General features: G+C 50.7%; 1 protein-coding gene across 1 annotated transcript in view; it reads left to right on the top strand.

Annotated features, from left to right (window-relative positions):
* LOC123350611 (butyrophilin subfamily 3 member A2-like) overlaps positions 1-20,676 on the top strand; it is a 28,843-nt gene extending 8,167 nt beyond the window's left edge. Inside the window, exons 4-11 of the mRNA XM_044989263.1 lie at positions 7,260-7,361; positions 7,587-7,643; positions 9,076-9,102; positions 10,843-10,869; positions 12,915-12,950; positions 16,500-16,553; positions 19,469-19,495; positions 20,170-20,676. Of these exons, the coding sequence (XP_044845198.1) occupies positions 7,260-7,361; positions 7,587-7,643; positions 9,076-9,102; positions 10,843-10,869; positions 12,915-12,950; positions 16,500-16,528 (278 nt within the window). The 3' untranslated portion in view covers positions 16,529-16,553; positions 19,469-19,495; positions 20,170-20,676. The remainder of the gene's footprint in view (positions 1-7,259; positions 7,362-7,586; positions 7,644-9,075; positions 9,103-10,842; positions 10,870-12,914; positions 12,951-16,499; positions 16,554-19,468; positions 19,496-20,169) is intronic.
* Positions 20,677-21,260: the final 584 nt, after the last annotated feature.

Raw genomic sequence — 21,260 nt, 5'->3', positions numbered from 1 at the left:
TGAAGAGACTGGAGTTAATCCCTATCAGCACAGACACATCAGAGGTCCCTTTAATGTCAGGGCATATTAAGGCAGCTGTGTCTATCTCTTCTCTTACCCCAGCAACCTCCTCTGAGAATTCCAGGTGCACTATGACATATCCTTGATAGGGGTATTCATCCATGCTGAGGCCACACAGACCAATGTCAGTCAGTGGCTGTATAGGCAGGTGCTTAAGCATCTGTTGGTAGAATGACTGAAATATAATAGTCATTTGAGATACAATGTCAAGCACGGCTTTACACTCTGCCCCTTCAATCCTCACTGTGACCTCTGCTTGAGGTCCTATCAGTCCTACAGGGATCCCAGATGAACAGTCTTTTCTGGGGGGATCTTCAAATCCTGCAGGCCTGGGTGGTCCCCATCCCCAGACCCTCTGGCAGTTACCGGATCTCTACCAACTGATCCTCAGCTTTCCATACACTAAGGAGAGATTTTCTTCATTACAGTACTTGGCAGCACTGTGTCCATCCTGACCACATCAGTAGCAGAAGAATTGTCCTTTCCCCCTTTGCCTGAGTGGGACTGTGGCTCTAAATGCTGACTTCTCCATCGAAGTGAATAACGTAGCTGAAGTCAAAGTATCTTAGATCAAATTACCTACCGTCCTCACGGTGCAGGATCGATGTCCACGGCTCCCCATGTCGACTCTGCTACTGCCGTTCGGGTTGGTGGAGTTCCGGAGTTGACAGGAGCACGTTCGGGGATAGATATATCGCGTCTAAATGAGATGTGATATATCGATCCCCGAGAAATCGATTGCTACCCACCGATATGGCGGGTAGTCTGGACGTACCCTGAGGCTCCTTATTCCTGGAAATCTGAGCTCGGTCAATGGTGCTTTGCAGCTCAGCTATCCGTTCTGTCAGGACCTGCATTTGTTGGGCAAGTTCCTCTGTGGTGCTCACCATCAGTACACTGGCCATGTGCAGTGGCGTTGTGCTGGCTGGTTCCAATGTTCGGGCTTCCCAACACTTGCTGGCAGCCTGCCTTTCTTCCTCTTCCTTGACCTCCTTTATCAGCTGGGAGTAACTTGGGGGATGTTCCTGCCATTCTCTTAGCCGGAGATGAAGTAGAATCGGGTTCTGATACTGAGTCCCTCTTACAACTTGAGCCAGTCTGGTCTGATCCATCTGCTCAGCAGTCACTGCTCCCCTCATGACAGCTCTCTGAAGCAGTCTCTCCAGCCTCTGTATATAGGCTGAACTCTTCTCACTCCTTTGCTGTCGGGAATTAAGGAACTTACAGTAACTGTCTTCATGGCCCTCTACGCTCCCAAAGGTATGATCAAGGGCCTCTAGGCAGGCCTTCACACTGACCCCAGGGTCAGTGAGCTTCAGGGTGCGAATCACATCAAATGCTGGGCCACTAAGGCTCTCTATTAGACATCTTCGCTTTTCTGCAGGGGGTTGGACTAGATGACCTCCTGAGGTCCCTTCCAACCCTGAGATTCTATGATTCTATGATTCTATGATACGGCCCACTCCCGCAGCATTTCAGTGGTATTCTCTAACCAGGGTTCAAACTCCTCTTCCCCAGCAAATAACCTTAACTTACAACAAGAGTTTGACGTAGCATGGGACAGCACAACCTTTTCCAACATTTGCCCCAGTGCTTTTGCCCAATCATCAGTTGTGGCTGCGGCCCCTGAGCACAACAAACCTGACATATTAGCCATTATACAAACAATAATTTCCTCAAAATATAAACACAATTGTTTCCCAATGTAGTGGAACACTCAACAGGAGTTTGCGAGGGATACTGATCCAGGGATCCTGGATGAGCCCCCAAAAATACAACCCTTCTGCCCGTCTGAGTTGGCTGCAACAAGGTCTGGGTTCAGTATCTAGGGGTTCTGTTTTAATAACACAATGCAAAACCTGCTCAAGCCCCCACCCAGTGTCCTGGGACAATTACATACCGCCCCCCCAGGTGCCTCTAAGAGGCAATACTTCCCCTCTCGCAAGCATGGAGTCTGAGTGTAGCAAAGGTTCAACAAGGACAAGTGCAGAGTCCTGCATTTAGGACGGAAGAATCCCATGCACTGTTACAGATTAGGGACCGAATGGTTAGGAAGCAGTTCTGAGGAAAAGGACCTAGGGGTTACAGTGGACGAGAAGCTGTATATGAGTCCGCAGTGTGCCCTTGTTGCCAAGAAGGCTAAAAGCATTTTGTACTGTATAAGTAGGGGCATTGCCAACAGATTGAGGGACATGATCATTCCCCTCTATTCAACGTTGGTGACGCCTCATCTGGAGTACTGTGTCCAGTTTTGGGCCCCACACTACAAGAAGGATGTGGAAAAATTGGAAAGAGTCCAGTGGAGGGCAACAAAAATGATTAGGGGGCTGGAGCACATGACTTATGAGGAGAGGCTGAGGGAACTGGGATTGTTTAGTCTGCAGAAGAGAAGAATGAGGTGGGGTTTGATAGCTGCTTTCAACTACCTGAAAGGGAGTTTCAAAGAGGATGGATCTAGATTGTTCTCAGTAGTACCAGACTAATGGTCTCAAGTTGCAGTGGGGGAGGTTTAGGTTGGATAGTAGGAAAAAAACTTTTTCACTAGGAGGGTGGTGAAGCACTGGAATGGGTTACGTAGGGAGGTGGTGGAATCTTCTTTCTCAGAGGTTTTTAAGGTCAGGCTCAACAAAGCCTTGGCTGGGGTGATTTAGTTGGGAATTGGTCCTGCTTTGAGCAGGGGGTTGGACTAGATGACCTCCTGAGGTCTCTTCCAACCCTGATATTCTACGATTCTATGAAAATCCTTTTAATAAAGGAGGGAAACAATGCAGCATTATATTGGGGGAACACCACAAACAGGATTCATAACACAAACCATGAGCAAAAGACCCATCCCCCACATAAGTTTGGCAGTGTCCTTTTCCCCTCAGGGTCTTAAGTCCAGCAACCCAAAAAATCACCCAAAGTTCCAAAAGTCCAACCCCCCAAAAGTCTCTTGTGTCCAACAACCCCAAAATAACCCAAAAGTCTCTGTCCCTGGTCAATGCAGGCCCAGAGTTCAAAAGTTTATCTGCAGAGTTTTACCTCCCTGCGTTAGTTTGTAGTAGGGGAGCCTCAGCGCTGGTACACCATTGGCCCAAAGTGAATTCAGCTCAGCAGCCTGTAACTAGACTCCTAATGAAATCAAAATTAGCTCTGATATTCCACAGTGAAGAGAGGAGGCAGTGCAATTGGTATTTCAGGCCCTCAAAGGGCACCTATACCATTCAATACAAATATCCTCAGCCTCTCTCCATTCAGTGGGTTTTGGAATCCATGTCCCTTGTCTAGTGAGTGCTACTTCGTTGACGGCAAGTCCCTCTGTCATAATACAGTTCCACTGTCCTTGAGTCATATAATCAGGGTAACAACACTTTATTCTTCCTGTCCCAATAACAGGGAATCTGGGGATCCCACCACAGCCAAAGTGACCATTTGGGCTGCTGTGGGCTCATGGTAGGTAAGGTCGGTGTACCTATGCAAACAATATCAGCCCCTGAAGTTCTTTTGCACAACTCACCACAATTCACTACCAGATGTCAGAGTAGAGCTTATCCTGAATCTGCTTACATATCCTAGGGTGCTGAGGGAGTTGGCTGATGTGATTTTAGAGCCATTGGCCATTATCTTTGAAAACTCATGGTGATCAGGGGAGGTCCTGGATGATTGGAAAAAGGCAAATATAGTGTCCATCTTTTAAAAAGGGAACAAGGAGAATCTGGGGAACTACAGACCGGTCAGCCTCACCTCAATCCCTGGAAAAACTGTGGAGCAGATCCTCAAGGAATCAATTTTGAAGCGCTTGGAGGAGAGGGAGGTGATCAGGAACAGTCAACATGGATTTACCAAGGGCAATTCATGCCTGACCAACCTGATTGCCTTCTCTGTGGATATGGGGAAAGCGGTGGACATGATATAACTTAACTTTAGCTAAGCTTTTGATATGGTCTTCCACAGTATTCTTGCCAGCAAGTTAAAAAAGTATGGATTGGATTAATGGACTATAACGTGGACAACAAGCTGGCTAGATTGTCAGGCTCAATGGGTAGTGATCAATGGCTTGATGTCTAGTTGGGAGTTGGTATCAAGCAGAGTGCCCCAGGGTTTGTCCTGGGGCTGGTTTTGTTCAACATCTTCATTAATGATCTGGATGATGGGATGCATTGCACCCTCAGGAAGATAGTGGATGACCCTAAGCTGTGTTGAGAGGTCGATATGCTGGAGGGTATGGATAGGGTCCAGATGGATCTAGACAAATTGAAGGATTGAGTTAAAAGAAATCTGATGAGGTTCAACAAGGACAAGTGCAGAGTCCTGAATTTAGGACAGAAATATCCCATGCACTGCTACAGGCTGGGGACCTACTGGCTAAGTGGCAGTTCTGCAGAAAAAGGAACTGGGGATTACAGTGGATGAGAAGCTGGATATGAGTCAGCAGTGTGCCCTTGTTGCCAAGAAGGCTAACAACATTTTGGTCTCCATTAGTAGGAGCATTACCAGCAGATTGAGAGAAGTCAATATTCCCCTCTATTTGGCACTGGTGAGGCCACATCTGGAGTAATGTGTTCAGTTTTGGGTCCTCCACTACAGAACGGATGTGGACAAATTGGAAAGAGTCCAGCAAAGGGCAACAGAAATGATTAGGGGGCTGGAGCACATGATTTATGAGGAGAGGCCGAGTGAACTGGGATTATTTAGAAGAGAAGAGTGAGGGAGGATTTGATAGTAACCTTCAACTACCTGAAGGGGAATTCCAAAGAGAATAGATCTAGACTGTTCTCAGTGGTACCAGATGACAGAACAAGGAGGGATGGTCTCAAGTTGCAGTGAGGGAGTTCTAGATTGTATATTAGGAAAAAGTACTTCAAACTAGGAGGGTGGTGAAGCACTGGAATGAGTTATCTTGGGAGGTGGTGGAATCTCCATCCTTAGAGGTTTTTAATGCCTGGCTTGACAGAGCCCTGGCTGGGATGATTTATTTGGGGTTAGTCCTGCTTTGAAAGGGGGTTGGACTAGATGACCTCCTGAGGTCTCTTCCAACCCTGATATTCTATGATTCTATGATTTCATGTTTTCTGGGAGGCCCTGCACAATTTATTCAAGGATCATCCTATCCATAATCTCTCCCACCCTTTGGGTGTCCGGCCTCAACCACCGAGTGGCCCAGTCCATGAGTTTCTGGGCAAAAACTCGGGGCCGCAAACCCCGTGTCCACCAGCCCTCCTGAAACTTCTGTCGGTACTTTTCCACTGACAACCCCATCCTATCTAGGATGGCCACCTTTACCACATTGTAATCCTTTGCCTTTTAATCACTGAACGCCATATAGGCAGCATGCGCCTCACCATCAGGATAGGGAGCCAGTCACAAGGACCAGGTCGCCTTGTCCCACCCGGCGCCCACGGCCTCCTGCTCAAATGTACACAGGAAGGTGTCAGGGTCATTGGGAGGGCCCATTTTACATAAGACCAAGCCTGGCATGCAGCTACCATCACCTCCCTGGGGACTCACGAACTTGTGCAGGAGCTGCCGTGGTACCTTAGCCTGCTCCCTGAAGAAGTCCTGGAGGCTCTTCTGTTGCTCGGCCTGCCAGGCGAGTAAGGCCTGGCTCTCCAGCTCATGGGATTGCTGGAAGGCCTGCAGTGCTTTCCGCATCTCCTCTTGTTGCTTGGCTAGCCACTGCACGGTTCCCTCCATCTTCGGGTAGCCATGCCCTGGTGGTGGCTGGAGATCCCAGACAAGACCCCATGTGTAACGGGGTACACACTGCACCTCTCTGGATTCAGTCCCTTGGCCCCACTCCTCCATGAATCAGGGACACTTCAATCTGGTGCCACACCCGTGTTCTTTATTCGTGATCAGTTTCCCATTACCAGTTTCCCACTATACAGGCTACCACAGGCTGGGCCAGAAACAGAGTAGGAGGCTCCTACTCCCTCTGAGCCTGACATCCTGCTCTTAGTCTCCACTTCCCCTTTCTCTCACTTCCATCCAGCCTTAGAGCTTCTGCTAATGAGGATGGCAGGTGTGGTCAGTTACCTTCATCCAGCCCCAATCCATTCTCCCTGATTGGGGCTGGAGTGGCAGGCGCTGATTAAAGACTTTTCCAGCAGCACCCTGCCGCACAAATTTACACATCTATGAACAAAGAGCGTAGGTCACAATAGCAGGATGGGAGACTATCCAAGAAAGCAGTTACTGAAAAGGACTTGAACGTGAGCTCCCAAAGCGATGCTGGAGCTAAGATGGTGAATGCAACCCTTGAATGTATAAAATGAGAATATCTAGCAGGAGAAAGGAGGTGACATCACCCCTGTATGTGCTGTTAGCCAGACCACTGCTGGGTACTGTGTCCAGTTCTGGTGTCTACAGTTTAAAATAGGATTTTGACAAATTGGAAACTGCTCAGAAAACAGCTACAGGAACAATTAGAGATCTGGAAACCTGCCTCATAGACAGAAATGTAGGAGCTCAAGTTATAGAGCTTATCCGAGGGAAGGTTAAAAGGTGACTTGATCAGAGTCTGTAAGTACCTACAAGGGAAGGAGATTTCTGACAGTCGACAGATCTCTAATCTAGCAGACAAAGGCAGAACAAGATCTGATGGCTGGAAGTTGAAGCTGGACTAGAAATAAGGTGCAGATTTTAACAGCAAGGGGAATTAACCATTGGAACAACTGCCCTAGGGACGTGGTGGATTCTCCATCACTTGGAATCTTTCAACCCAAACTGGGTGTCTCTTTCTATAACATCCACTCCGGCTGGAACAGAAGTTTTGGACTGGATGCAGAGATCACAGGGGGAGGGTCTCTGGCCCAGGCTATACAGGAGGTCAGACTTGATGATCATAATGCCCCCTTCAGGCCTTAACATCTATGAATCCATGAACTCATAACACACTGGGGCCAGCTAGGAAATTAACTGTTCTTTGCTGAACAGGCAGGGCTAGGTATGGAGCCGCTGGCTGTTGGCTTGTAGCAGCGGGAGACATTTGGGCAGAGCAGAGTCCTGGGTCTTGGAACTGATGCTGCACTGGCTTCTCTGGTTCCAATGCTCCCATTTGTGGGTATGATTAGAGCATGAAGGGGACATTCCCTTCAGTACTGGGAGCTTCTGGGGTCCCTGAGCCAGGACTCATCTGTCAAGCTAAATGGCAAACCCCATTCTCCAGCTCTAGAATGGGACCTTGCGCCTCACACACTGTGCTCCCTGTTTGGCAGGTGACATCTTCCCCCGTGTTTCTCCCTGGCTGGCTGCATTCTGGGTGATGTTCACTCTGGTTCTCATTGCTGCTGGCACTTGTGCATATCTTGGATACACAGGTAATGGGAATGTGTTATTTATATGTTTAGAGCCCAGCCCTAGAGGGCACTGGGCTGGGGCATGGGAGCATTTTATTGTTCAGATATTTACTTTGTATTTGTTTTAGGAAATAAACCAAACTAACAAACACACCGGGATCCCCAGCCCCACCTGTATTAGTGTATTGCTCAGTGTTTCCCCTTCCTTCCCTGTCTCACTGCAATGTCCAATTCTCTGTCTCACAGCGAAGCGAAAGGCCTCTCAGAAGAAACGCTCTAAAGAAGAAGCTCTGTTAAATCTTGGTAGGTCTCCTGCAGTATTTCTTGCTCTGTCTGTTGAAATGTGTGAGCTCTGTGACTGCTTGGTGTTATCTATGGGCTCAGTGCAATGAAGGGATGGAGCCAGGAGGTCTCTGCCCAGTAGTTCCTCATCTCCCCCACGTTCTCAAACATGCTGATAGTAACAGGTTGACAAATGTGTATTTTGCAACAGAAACTCAAAGAGTCCATGCTTGTGAGATTCCTTGCATGTGGCTGCAGCAGGGAGATGGGCTTGCAGTGACAAATCTGGATCATAGTCTAACCCACTAACCCTGGGAAATTGTTCGGTGGCTAAAGGAAATGACACGGCAAGATCAATGACGCTCTGTGAGATGATTCCATCCCTGTGACTGTCAAATGCACAGGGAGGGTGTTTAACCACTAGAGGAAGCTCGTAATGGCAGTGATGAATTCTCGATCTCTTGATGGCATCAGATCCATACCAAGCACCTTTCTGGAAGCTGCTGTAGTCAAACCTGAGTTATTGGGCTCAGTGCAGGGGGAACTGGGTGAGATTCTCTGGCCTGTGATATGCAGCAGGTCAGAGCAGATAAACTAATGGTTCTGCTTGGCCTGAAACTCTATAAATTCCCTCTCTCATATGGGCCAATAGACACAGCAACAACATTTTATTAAGTGCACACGTCTAATTTATTCCACTGTGAAATTTTCAATATTTAGTAACAATACTGATTTGCATTATGATGGTGCTGACCAGTTCTGCTGGGCACTGCAGACACATGCAGGGAAAACAGATGAAAGGTGCAGAGAATGGATACAACATGCCAGCACGATGACTGGGGTTCTCCCAGCAATCACAACTCAGAAGAGCTCTGAGGATCCTCCTCTTTCATCTCCTCGCTGCCATGCCCTCTCCTGGCCACATTCCTCCAGATAGGGAGGGCTGGATGAGACTCCCCTAGCAATCAGTGCTGTTCTGTAACTAGCCACAGGGGTCGCTGTGGAGTAACTGACTCTGCCCCATGGTTCTGCCAGGCCTGTGCTACACACAGCCCTGAACCAGTTTAACTCAAGGTGTGTTTTTAAACCCAATTAATTAAAATGGTGCAGGAATGTGTGTAGAAAGTGGCTAAGGAGTGAGAAACTCCCTCAAGTCTCCTGAATGTTGGTGCACATCACAAACCACCAGCCCTGTTCCTGTCAAACCTTCCGGCTGCTGTTTTAGGGCTGGGAGGGATAGCTCAGTGGTTTGAGCATTGGCCTGTTAAACCAAGGCTTGTGAGTTCAATCCTTGAGGGGGCCTTTTGGGGATTAGTCCTGCTTTGAGCAGGTGGTTGTCCTAGATGATCTTTTGAGGTCCCTTCCAACCCTGATCTGGTGTGGGATGTCTGTGACAAACCCCAGTCATTAGGGAGTGTCTCTGGGTCTGACTCTTTTCTCTTCCCCATTTCAGAGACTGAGAAGAAGACCTGGGAAGCAGGTACTTGGCTAAACCCCCAGTAAATATATATCTGCGCTTTCATACTATAATGAGATAGAAATATCACCACATGCGCTGTGTGGATCTTAGTCACCTTCATGATCATCTCCCTCTGCCCCAAAAACAGTTAAACACTGCACAGTTTGCAGCTCAGATTTCAGTGTCATCCTGAACAACAGAGAGTGAATTTAATGCATATAGGATGGCAGGACTCAGGCTATGTCTACACTGCCCAGTGTTCAGATTACCAGAGTGTGAATAACAACACACACTAATGTGCTGCACTGTAACAACCCTGTGTGGATGCTGTGGATGTGAACTAAAAGGTTCCTAGTTTACATTTCCAATAATCGTATTTGAAGAGGGCCATCTAGGTGATGTTTAGAGGGTAGTCACAGTGCAGCACTTTGGTGCATGATGCAGATCCTATCCCCAAATGCCAATCCATGGGGCTTTGTAGACAAGCCTGAGCCAGGGGCTGGGCAAACTTCCTCCATGCAGGTTTGTGGGTATATCTCAGTGCTGACCTGCAAAATGGCTGCTATCCCAATGCTGGACTATCCACTTACACACAACTCGAGCAGTGCCCCTCAGTGTTCACCCACTGCATCCCGGCTATATCAGTGCTGGGCTCCCCACAGCACTGCCAGAGCCCCTCAATCCTCACCCCCTGCCTCCCTGTAATCCAGATGAGAGCTCCATAATCCTGTCAAATCCTGTAACCGCCCCCGCCCTCATACACACCATACATGCAAAGTCAGTGGAAGGGGTCCTGGAATTGAGCTTTGCAGTGAGTCCCCATGGGACAAACATCACCACTGACTGCAGCCCCCAGCTATCACAGCCCTGGACTTCCTCCCCTAGCTCCAGCTCTGTTGGCAACACTCAGTCCCCACCCACAGCTTGCCTCCTATTCCAGCCCTGATATTCTATGTTGTTATATGCAAACTCTGCAGAAGGGAGAAGCAAGGACCAGTCACCCTGGTGGTGGCTGATGTAACTTCACAGCTACTGTTAAAGGATCTGGTTGGTCCTTTTTTTGGCCACTGGATGTTGGAGAGTATGCAGAGAGAAGACAAATGTGGACCCTCATCAGGCAAAGGGCACCAGAACCAGGCCATGAACTGAGGCCACTGATCAGAGATGATGGGTTCTGGATAGTCATGGAGGCAGACTGCAGTTTATATATAGTTGGACCATCCCTTCAATGGAGGGTATGCTTGTGCAGGAGACAAATGGGGCCATTTTAAGAAAGTGTTCCACTACTGTCCATATTAATGTGAATTTGTTGGACTCCAGTAATTCTACAATAAAGTTCACACAATAGCTGCCCGACGTTGAGATAGGATGTCCAAGGGATGGAGGAGACCTCTAGGTGTGTGTCATCTTGGCATAGGCACAAATATCACAGGAGGTAATGAATGACTGTATTATGGGGCACATCCGGGGGCACCAAAAGGGACAGGATATTAACCATTAGGACTTACAGTTCAAGTGTTCCACTTGAAAAAATCATGGCAGACCACAAATGTTGCTGGGCCTGGAAGAACACAAAAATGTTCCTCTCATATTCCTGATCCGTTTCTGGGAGTTGTGCTGTTTGTTGACAATGATTTGTTCATCAGGTGGAATTCCTGAGGCAGAGGTAGGGCGTATCAATACTAGTGTATCCTGGTGAGGCACTGTGCTGAGAATGCCCCACGCTGAACCCATGATGCTCTCCTTTTATTCTCTCCCCAGAGCGCCAGGAGCTGCATAAGACCATTGGTAAGTTCATCAACCTCCCCATTAGAGCCCTGTAATGGTATGGAGACTCACCTGGCGGCGCCTCCTGCTGTTCTCTCAGGGAATTAGCTCTTCCAGCCTCCAGAGTGCACTCTGCAGGCCGGTGTCCCACTTGCCGCTGGGCCCAAGTCCCTCCTGGACCCCGGTGCCCCTTTACTCTGGGTTCTGCCCCCTGGCCATAAACCCACAGTCTCAGGGTTTACCCACTCACCATCCCCACTACGACTGGGGAGACTGGCTGGATCCCCTGACGCTCGCTCGGCGTATGGGGCTCTCCAGACCTTGTACTCCCTGGCGCGTATTACAGGAGGTGAAGGCCGCTTTGCCACCCGCTGCTCGGGCCTACCTTGACCGGGTCCTGCGTGAGGGCACGCCCTGCCCATCCCCCACCCCGAGCCCTCTGGACCTCTTCATCGGGCACCTGCCCCGTGGACCCGCCCCTTCTCCACAAGCCGGCTGCACGATCTGCCAAACCATGCCAAGGAAGCATCTCTACGCGCTCGTGCTCCACACCCTTCACTTCCTCACCCTCGTGTCCCGCCCCGACACCAAGTGGCAGGACCTCCTACCACCTCTGGAGGGTGAGGAGCCCCAGTGGGCCAGCCTGTACTCCACCCTGGTCCCGAGGCCCACCAGGGATATCAGTTGGCGGCTCCTCTATGGGGCTGTGAGCACGGGTGTGTACTTGGTGCGGTTTACCCCTGTCCCAGACACCTGCCCCTTCTGCGGCATGAGGGAGACCCTAGTGCACATTTACTTAGAGTGCGCCAGGTTGCAGCCCCTATACCGGCTCCTCACCAACATCCTGTTACCTTTCTGGCTGTACTTTTCCCCCCACCTCCTTCTCCATGCACTCCCTATCTGTGGCCCCACAAAGTCACGGGACCTCCTGGTCAACCTCCTCCTCGCCCTGGCTAAAATGGCCATCTATGCAACCAGGGAGAGGAGGTTGGCCAATGGAGACTCCTGCGACTGTGGGGCTTTTCCGGTCCTTAGTCCGTTCATGTATCTGGGCAGAGTTCCTCTGGGCGGCGTCCACTGGCTCCCTTGACGCCTTCGAGGAGCAGTGGGCGCTGTCTGGGGTTCTCTGCTCGGTGTCCCCGTCAGGCTCCCTTCTCATGACCCTCTGACCGCACTCCTGTCCCTGTTCTTTTATTAGTTGTCCCCCGCAATTAGTGTGTTTGAGGCCCTGTGGAACCTCCCCTTAGGCTGGGGGGGGGGATCCTTTAGCATTGGGCAGGCTTCCGCCCGCCTAGTTTCCTGGAAACCCAATAGATACAAGCCCCCAGGCAGAGGCTCCCAGGTCACACAGGGTGCTGAGCAGATCCAGAAGCACTGGCACTGCAGGGCAGGGCTGAGTGAACAGTTTCAGCCAAAATCAGTGTTGTTAGTTACCCCAGTCCCAGTGCAGCACTGTGAGCTCTCTGCAGCAGACGCAGGGGTACCTGCTCTTATGTCTGGATAGACAGACAGGTGTCACCTGGCCTGTGTCAATCCAATGCCAGTCACATTGTTCTGATGCAGCAGTAGGGGCCAGCCATTTTCAATAGATGACTGCTGGAGAGTAACTCTTCTGGGCCACTCCCCAGAATGTAGCTCACATTTCCATGCTTTGTTGCCAAGGCCAGATCCCAAATGTGAGCTCCTATCAGCTGCACGTCCTTCCCCTAGTTACACCAGGAGTGTGTAGCTCTGATGTTCCAAAGGGCTGTTAGTAACATAGAAAAGCATTCCCCCTGAGATGGAAAGATTGAGAATGTCAGAGCTGTATGGCTATCCAGACCCATGTCTCCCCTCAAGGTTAGATGCTTTGCAAATCCCAGGGGTCCTGCATATTGGTACCTATCACTAACCATGAGCTCTTGGTGTGTATCACTAACCGCCAGCCCTGATCCTATCAAAGCTGCTGGCTCCTGGAGCTGGGAGTGTGGCTGTGGGTGTCTGTAACCAACCCCAGTTGTTATGGGTCACACAGCATCACACAGCTCCTGTCTCTGTTTCTAACTCTTTTCTCTTTCGCATTTTAGCATCTAAGGAAAAGAAGATCAAGGAACTGGAACAAGGTACTTGGATAATCCCTAGTAAACGTGTGTCTCTGCTTTTATGTTCTAACATGATATGAAAATCACCACACTCAAAAGTATGGACTTCAGTCACTTTCATGATTATCCCCCCCCTCCCGTGGAAATATTCAAACACTGCAGTGTTTGCAGCTCATATTTCAATATCATCCTTAATGACAGAGCGTGAATTTAGTGCACATGGAATAGCAGGATTTAGTCAGGGGATGGCAAACTTCCTCCCAGCAATTTTATGCATATATCTCAATTGTGACTTGGGGGTCCCCCAGTGCCCACACACAGCTACCTGCTATCCTTGCCCTGGGCTCCCACACACAGTTCTGCCTGTGTCCCTCAATGCTGACCTGCAGCCCTCTGCTAACCAGCCCTGGGCTCCCATGAACAAAGCTCTGCTGGTGCCACTCAGTCTTGATCTGCATCCCCTTGCTATCTCAGCCCTGGACTCTCCAGTCCCTCAGCTCTGTGGTGACCCTCAATCTCAATGTGCCGTTAGTGGTGACGTCGGGTTCCTGCAAGCCATACAATCCCAGGGAACCCCGAGGCAGTGAGGGGCCCCCTGAAAGCCAGAGCTGGTCCACCAGGCATCAGCTGCTCCGTCTTACTCAGTGCTTCCCAGCAACCTGAATTGTGTCCTCTGCACAGAGTGACCTCGCACACACCACACATGCCAGTGGTAGGGGCCCCAGAACTGATCTGTGCAGGGGGTTCCCGTGGGATAAACACCATCACTGCCTGCAGCCCCCTGCATCCCAGCCCTGGGGTTCCTCCCCCAGCCCCTGCTCTGTTGGCATCCCTCAGTCCCCCTGGCCGTAACTCACCATTTCCCTGCTATCCCAGCCGTCAGCTCCTCAGTCCTGTCCAGTTTCCCCACATCCTAGTCCAGGCCTGGACCTCGAATGAACAGTCTCCAAAACCTACTATGCTTTATATGGGCTCTGTGAGGTGCACTCTAATGGGTCCTACCACCCACCTTGTTCCACTAGGAGCTGAGACAGGACCTCTAGGGATGAACTGTAACTCCAGAGCCACACAGTCCCACGGACCCTTCCCCAGCTAAGCTCCTGCCAACCACTAACCCTAGAGTTACACAAATCAGCACCAAAAAGGGATAGCCCAGCACAGAAATAGGAGGTCTGAGGCCGGGTGACAGACTACAGGACTGCAGGCCTCTCTCTACGTGATACTCCCTCCCCTCATTCCCAGCAGGGCCATCAGATGGGAGTAGGGTGACCAGATGTTCTGATTTTATAGGGACAATCCCTATTTTTTGGTCTTTTTAGTCTCCTATTACCCCCCACCACCTGTCCCGATTTTTCACGATCTTTCATGTTTGCTGTCTGGGCACCCTAGATGGGAGTGCTGCCCCGAGGGGCAATTTGTTTAAAGTCTGATCTGGGACCTTGTTCATTAACAACAATTTTGTCTGACACATCAGTTCTGAGACCCTTGGCTCGAATGAGCGTCCCAGCTCGGGGAGCTGACTCATGCTAGCTCTGCTCGAGTATCATGCATGGTCAGCCTAGTGGTCAGAGCAGGAGCAGGAGTCAGGTGTGAACATGCAGCAGGGTCAGGTTCCCAGGAGATCAGAGTCAGGGAGAAGGAGCAGGTGGGAGAAGGGAACCAGTCCTGAGCAGGAAATACCCCAATTGCATGGAAAAATTCCTGGTCCCATGCTTCATTTAAATAGAAGCAGAGAACCAACCAGGACCCACAGTGTTCCATCACTCAAATACCCGAAATGGAGTCCTCTGTTACAGTTGAGGTTGTAGGTCTGGTAGGTGTCAGCAGGTCAGTGGGAGGTGAGTTGGAACTTACTGGCTGAGAAGAGCCCTGTGGGCCAGGCTTCAAGACATCTGCCTGGCATCAGTCCCTTGGACCAGGACTTTTGGGGTGATTCTTATGGAATGCTCATACTAGCGCAGGAGTGTGTATATTTTCCACCATCCCTCAGGTGTTCTCAGGGCCGTATCCCTCCCAGATAAGGTAGCACAGTCGTCCAAAAGGGTTTCCCATGTAGGGTTTCAAAAGTGAGACATGAAAAACCAGATGTATCTCCAGAGAATGAGGTAGTTGATGTGCAAAAGTGCCTGAGTTAACCTGTTGCTGTATCCTAAAGGGTCCCAGAAACTGAAAGTCCAGCTTGTGAAAGGGTCTGTCTTTTCAGAGATTCTTCATGGAGAGCCATACTTTCCCCTCCACTGAGTAATCCACTGTACTAGGTCTGAGGTGGCTGGGATGGGAGAGGACATAGGTAATTGCAGGTGGAATCAGGAGTGGTACCTTTAGTTAGTGGAAAATGGTCTTTGATCCACAGATGTATGGTCTATGTTGTTATATGGACCAGTCACACTGGTGGTGGCTGACGTAACATCGTAGCTACTGTTTGAGGATCTGGCTGGTCTTTTGCTTTTGCACACTGGACTTGGGAGGGCAAATTGAGAAAAGACATGTGTGGGCCCCCATCAGGCAAAGGGCCTCACATGAGAACTGGGCCATGAACTGAGGCCCCTGATCAGAAGTGATACGTTCTGGAAGGCCATGGAGATGGACTGCATGATTTATACATGGTTGGGCCATCCCTGCAGCATAGGATATGCCTGCGCTGGGGACGAAAACAGCCATTTTGGTAAAGTATCCACTACTGTCAGTATTGCTATGAATTTCTACAATAAAGTCTACAGTGATAGTCACCCAGAGTTGAGACAGGATGACCAAGGGATGGAGAAGATCAGAGGTGTGTGTGTCACCTTGGCATAGGCACAAACATCACAGGAGGCAATGAATGACTGTATGATGGGGTCATCTGGGGCAACCAAAAGGGACGGGATCTTAACTGTTGGGCCTGACAGTTCCCCAAATGTTCCACTAGGGAAAAATCATGGCACAGTTGAAGGACATGGGCCTAGTGGTCAGAACAGGGATCAGCAGCCAGGAGCCAGGCCAGGGCAGGCTGCCAGAAGATCAGAGATTGAGACAGTGCAGAAGAGCAGCTGGAGAGTCAGGAGAGGACAGCAGGTCATGTTACCAGGAGATCAGAGTCAGTCAGCAGGAGCAGCTAACACACGGGAGGCAGCACTAAGCCAGGCCCTTTCTATAGATGACTGCATGCTCTTCTGGGCCATTTCCCAGAACATGGCTCATGTTTCCATGATTTATTGCTAAGGCCAGATCCCAGATGTAAGCCCCAATCGTCTGCATGTCCATTCCCTGCTTATCCCTGGAGTGTGTAGATTTGATGCTCCAAAGGGCTGTCCGTAACACAGAAAAGGAATTCCCCTGAAACAGAAGGGTTGAGAATGTCAGAGCTGTATCAAGATCCAGATCTATGTCTTCCATCAAGGTGAGATGCTTTGCAAATCCCAGGTCTGCTGTGTCAATACGTATCACTAACCTCCAGCACTGCTCCCATCAAAGCTGCTGGCTGAGTCTGTGGCTGTGGATGTGTCTGTAACTAACCCCAGTCATTATGGGGCACACAGCATCACACAGCTCCTGTCTCTGTGTCTAACTCTTTTCTCTTTCCCATTTCAGCATCTCAGAAGAAGGGTTGGTTCGGTTAATGTCCCTGCAGGAGCTCCACTCCAGGTGAGCTAGTGCTCCCTGTGCCTTTGATTGGCAATTTCTCCTAGCGGTGTCCGTTCAGCCCCTGTGTGTGTGCTAGTTGCCTCATGCCCCCTGCCATTGTTCTATAGCACTGCACGGGCAAACCACCCTCAGTTCCTTCTCTGCTGCAAAGCTCCCAGCAGAGAGCTCTGAAGCAGAGGGGATGGAGGGCGGGAAGTGGAGAACCCATAGGGACACATCTCGAAGGACCTCAGTTCCTGCACAGGGTGAGTGACCATTTCTTGCAATCAGGTACTTGGCTAATCCCTAGTAAATGTGTGTCTGGGCTTTCACACTGTCATGGGATAGGAAAAACATCACACGCGCTGTATGGCTTTCAGTCACCTTCATGATCATCTCCCCATTCCCAGGAAATAAACAAAACCGGCAGAGTTTGCAGCTCAGGTTTCAGTATCCTGCTTACTGACGGAAAGTGACTCTAGTGCGCAGGAAATGGCGGGACATGGGGCAGGTCTACACTAGGGCTTAGGGTGATATAACTGACATCACTCAGGAGTGTCAAAAAAACACCGACCTAAGCGCAGGTGTGGACTGTGCTATGTCAGGGGCAGATGCTCTTCCATCGACAGAGACAAGGGAGCTGAATTAGCTACGCTGACAGGGGAGCTCTCTCCCATTGGCATAAAGCGTCTTTTCCAGACAAACCACAGTGGTGCAGCAGCACCGAGGTAGCGCTTCTAGTGTAGACTGGCCCTTAGTTAGGTGCTGTGCAAACTTCCTCCGTGCAGGTCTGTGGAGACATCTCAGTTCAGACTCACACAATCCCTGCTCCCCAATGCTGGGCTGCCTGCACCCAGCTCAACTGGATCCCTTTGTGCCCACCTGCAGCCTCCCAAAATCCCAGTCTTGAGCTCCCCCCCCACACACAGGTCTGCCTGTGACTCTCAATCCCCACCTGCAGCCCCCTGCTATTCCTGCCCACGACTCCCCAGGCCCACAGCTCTGTCAGAGCCCCTCAATCCCAACCTATAGCTAATGATGGCATAATGCACCTGCAATCTCACCAGCCAGATGTCAACTGTTCTGTCTTGCTCAGTGCTGCCCCGGGCTCTGAATTGTGTCCTCTGCACAGCGTGACCTCACACATGCCATACAATGCCAGGTCACTGGTAGGGGCCCCAGAACTGAGTTGTGCAGGGGGACCCATGGGACAAATGCCTCCACTCCCTGCAGCCGCCTACATCCCAGCTCTGAGCTTCCTCTACCAGCCCCAGCTCTTATGGTATCCCTCAGTCCCCCAGAGCCTCCCTGCTATCCGAGCCCTCAGCTCTTCAGTCCTGTCATGTTTCCTCGCCACCTCATCTAGGCCTGGAACTTGAATGAAAAGAGCCTCCAAACTCTGCTACGCTCTGTAAGGTGCACTCTGATGGGCCCCACCACCCACATTGTTCCACTAGGAGTCGAGACAGGACCTGAACTCACGGCTCTTGGGGTGGACAGTAACTCCAGTGCCACACAGCCCCCCGCCATGGAGCCATTTCCCAGCTAAACTCCTGCCAAGCACTAACCCTAGAGTTACACAAATCAGCACCACAAAGGGATTGCCCAGCACAGAAATAGGGGGTCTGAGGCCGGGTGACAGACTACAGGACTGCAGGCCTCTCCCTATGTGATAGGGTCTGATACTCCCTCCCCTCATTCCCAGCAGGGCCATCAGATGGGAGTGATGCCCACAGGGGCAAATTGTGGGCTCTGTTTAGGGACTGATCAGGGACCTTGTCTGCTGTTCACTACCAACAGTTTTGTCTCACACGTTCTGTCAGTTCTGAGACCCTTGGTTCATTGGGTACCTCTACACTGCGAGCTTCCTGGCATGGGTAGCCAGATACATACTAGTTCTGCTTGAGCTAGTCTACTAACAATAGCAGTGTGGGTGGGTGTAACATGGTCTCCAGGGTGTAACCTGGACTGTGGAACCACTGACCCTGCACAAATGCCATTACTATTAGCAGAGATCTCTGGTCTCTGGATGAAAGGGCCTGTCTCTAGGGTGACCAGATGTCCTGATTTTATAGTGTTGGAGAAAAACTTAGTTCTCGCTCTTTGGTTGGGTGCAGCAAAGTCAGATACTTTATTTATTCTCAAGCAGTTGCAAAGAGGGAGGGAGTATGCTAGGACACAGGGTTTCCCCCTCCTAGGCAGGTCTCTCTACAGGTAAACAATTACAGCAGCATTTATACTTTTTGTTACGTACAATAATAAGCAACAGCTGCATTTTGTTTATATATAGGCCATCTTGATATGTTATTTTTCTCACTTCTGTTTAGACACCAGTCTACATTCCTTATTATCGACACAAGGTCGCAACAACTTCTCACACAGTTCTTTCCCACTCACCTCACACAATCCTCGCTTCTACAAATATCATGTTATTAGGGTTACAGCTAGCCTGACTCTTGCTCACAGAGGTGACTGTTTGCATTGAAATCCCTGTCAGTTCTTGCTCTACTTCCAAAACAGGGACAATCCCAATTTTCAGGTCTTTTTCTTATATAGGCTCCTATTACCTCCCACCGCTGTCCCGATTTTTCACATTTGCTGTCTGGTCACTCTACCTGTCTCTCAGTTCAAAGAGCCGGGATATTTCTCCTTTAGCAGCAAGGGCCCATAAACTATGTGTAAAGCAATCACACGGTCACAGAGCAGCGCCCAGAACTGAGTCCTCTGCCTAAATGAGAGGGAATAACTCGGTCTCTTTCCATTTCAGACAGGGTGGTCACAGTGCTAGGTAAGAGAACGTGTTTTCATGTCACATTTCACATCACTTGGTCTCTTTCTATTTGCCAATGACCCTCTCCCAGAACAGCACCTCCCATGGGAGCAAGTTCCCTGTGTTTGCTGTGCCCCTGACCATGTTTGTTTCTCTTCCCTTGCAGATTTCAGGAGGGCTCGGAGCTACATGGGTGAGTGGGGCTGCGAGGGGCTGAGCAGATGCTGCACTGGGGTTAGTGGTGTTGGCATTACGTAGTTGAGCTGTCAGAGGTGTGGGGTCCCCATGGGGCAGCCAGGTCAGGGCAGGGCAGGGCTGGCTGCAGAGCCATGGGGCTGGATGTTGCAAATGGTCCTGAACATGCTGCCCTGAGCTGTAAGTCTCACCTCCGGGCAGTTCCCTTGCAATCTCCGCCCCCCTCCGCCCCACTCAGCTAGTCCTGACACCCCCCCACATCTCCACTGGCCCTTCAGCGCTGATCCATCAATACCCCGTCAGCTCCCACAACAGCCCCACTCAGCCCTCCCTCCACAACCTGCAGAGTCTTCACTCCCTGGGCATCTTCTATGGACTCCCAGAGCCCTAGTGCCTCTCAGGGACTGATCCTGTGCAGGGGGGAGTGACAGGAAGCAAGGACCCCAATCCCCATTCCAGCTCCCCCCACCTCCCCACCAGCTCAGTGACCAGGCCCAGCCACAGCCCTGGAGCTCCTGGCCGGATCCAGGCTAGCGGTGCCAGTCCCACTAGTCACCCCAACCTTAATACTCTGTTCTTCACTCTGGCTATGCTGGCTGGAATCTCTCCTGTGGATCATGGGGTCCCTGATGGGCCCATGGCTAATGGGAATATTTTGGTTTTTCTCCCCAGTCCGCATCATCCTGGAGCCACTTTGGAAACACCCTGAAATCACCGTCTCTGGAGATGGCAGAAGAGTCCAACATGACCCCCAATCTCCATGGCCCTCTGGCCTATCTGGAGCCCTGATAGCCCTGGGGAAGGAGGGGTTTGTGTCCAGGAATCATTATGCTTTAGGCCTTGTCTACACTGCCACTTTACAGCGCTGAAACGTTCTCGCTCAGGAGTGTGGAACACCATCACCACCCCCCGCACCACAAGTTTCAGCGCTGTAAAGCGTCAGTGTAGACAGTGCACAAGCGCTGGGAGCTATGCCCCTCCTGGGGTTGTTTTTTTTACTGCGCTGGGGGACCTCTCTCCTAGAGCTGGTACCACAACTACACAGCCACATTAAAGTGCTGCTGCGGCAGAACTTTAACATTGCTAGTGAAGACATATCTTTAAAGATGGCGTTTGCAGGGATACTGGGAGGTGGAGGTGGGAAACACACTGGACTGGGAGCTGGGGGTGCTGAGTGAGACTGTAAGGGGCAGAGTGAGACAGGAGAGGCTGGAGAGACTCCCTGAGGGGGGTGCTGGACACTGGGGAGATCTGGGGGGGGGGCAATATCACCCCAGGGAGGCCGACACTGTGATCTGGAACTGTGGTGTGACATCGACAGTGGTTGGGGTGTATCTGTAGCTAGAAGGGGGCGTCTCTTGTTCTATAGTGTCAGTGGAATGGCCCTTATCCTGGAGATTCCTGTGGAAGGTTCTGAGAGATTGTTCCCCTTCCTCAGCCCTGGTCATGCTGCAGGGAGGGACCAGGGAAAACCCCTCAGCATCTCCTTCACCCACCCCCCAGCGACTGGGATTTCCACAGTAATTAGGAGTTAGTGGGTCTGTTATTCAGGGAGATCCCACAGCCTCTGCACAACCCCCTGCCCTTAGGGACAGGGAGGGGCAGGAAAAAACACAGGGCCACTGCAGAAACAGTCTCAGCACCTGGACAGCACTCGGCCCTGGAGACAAGGAAGTGAAAGAAAACAGCTCATGGGATACAATAAATCCAAAAGCATCTACCCACCAACCTGCGTCCCAAGTTGAGGATGGGGAATAAAACTG

Source organism: Mauremys mutica, chromosome 15 (assembly GCF_020497125.1).
Source record: "Mauremys mutica isolate MM-2020 ecotype Southern chromosome 15, ASM2049712v1, whole genome shotgun sequence".
NCBI classification, from domain to species: Eukaryota; Metazoa; Chordata; order Testudines; family Geoemydidae; genus Mauremys; species Mauremys mutica.
Note: the sequence above shows the minus strand (reverse complement) of the source record. Positions and strands in the feature narration are given on the sequence as shown.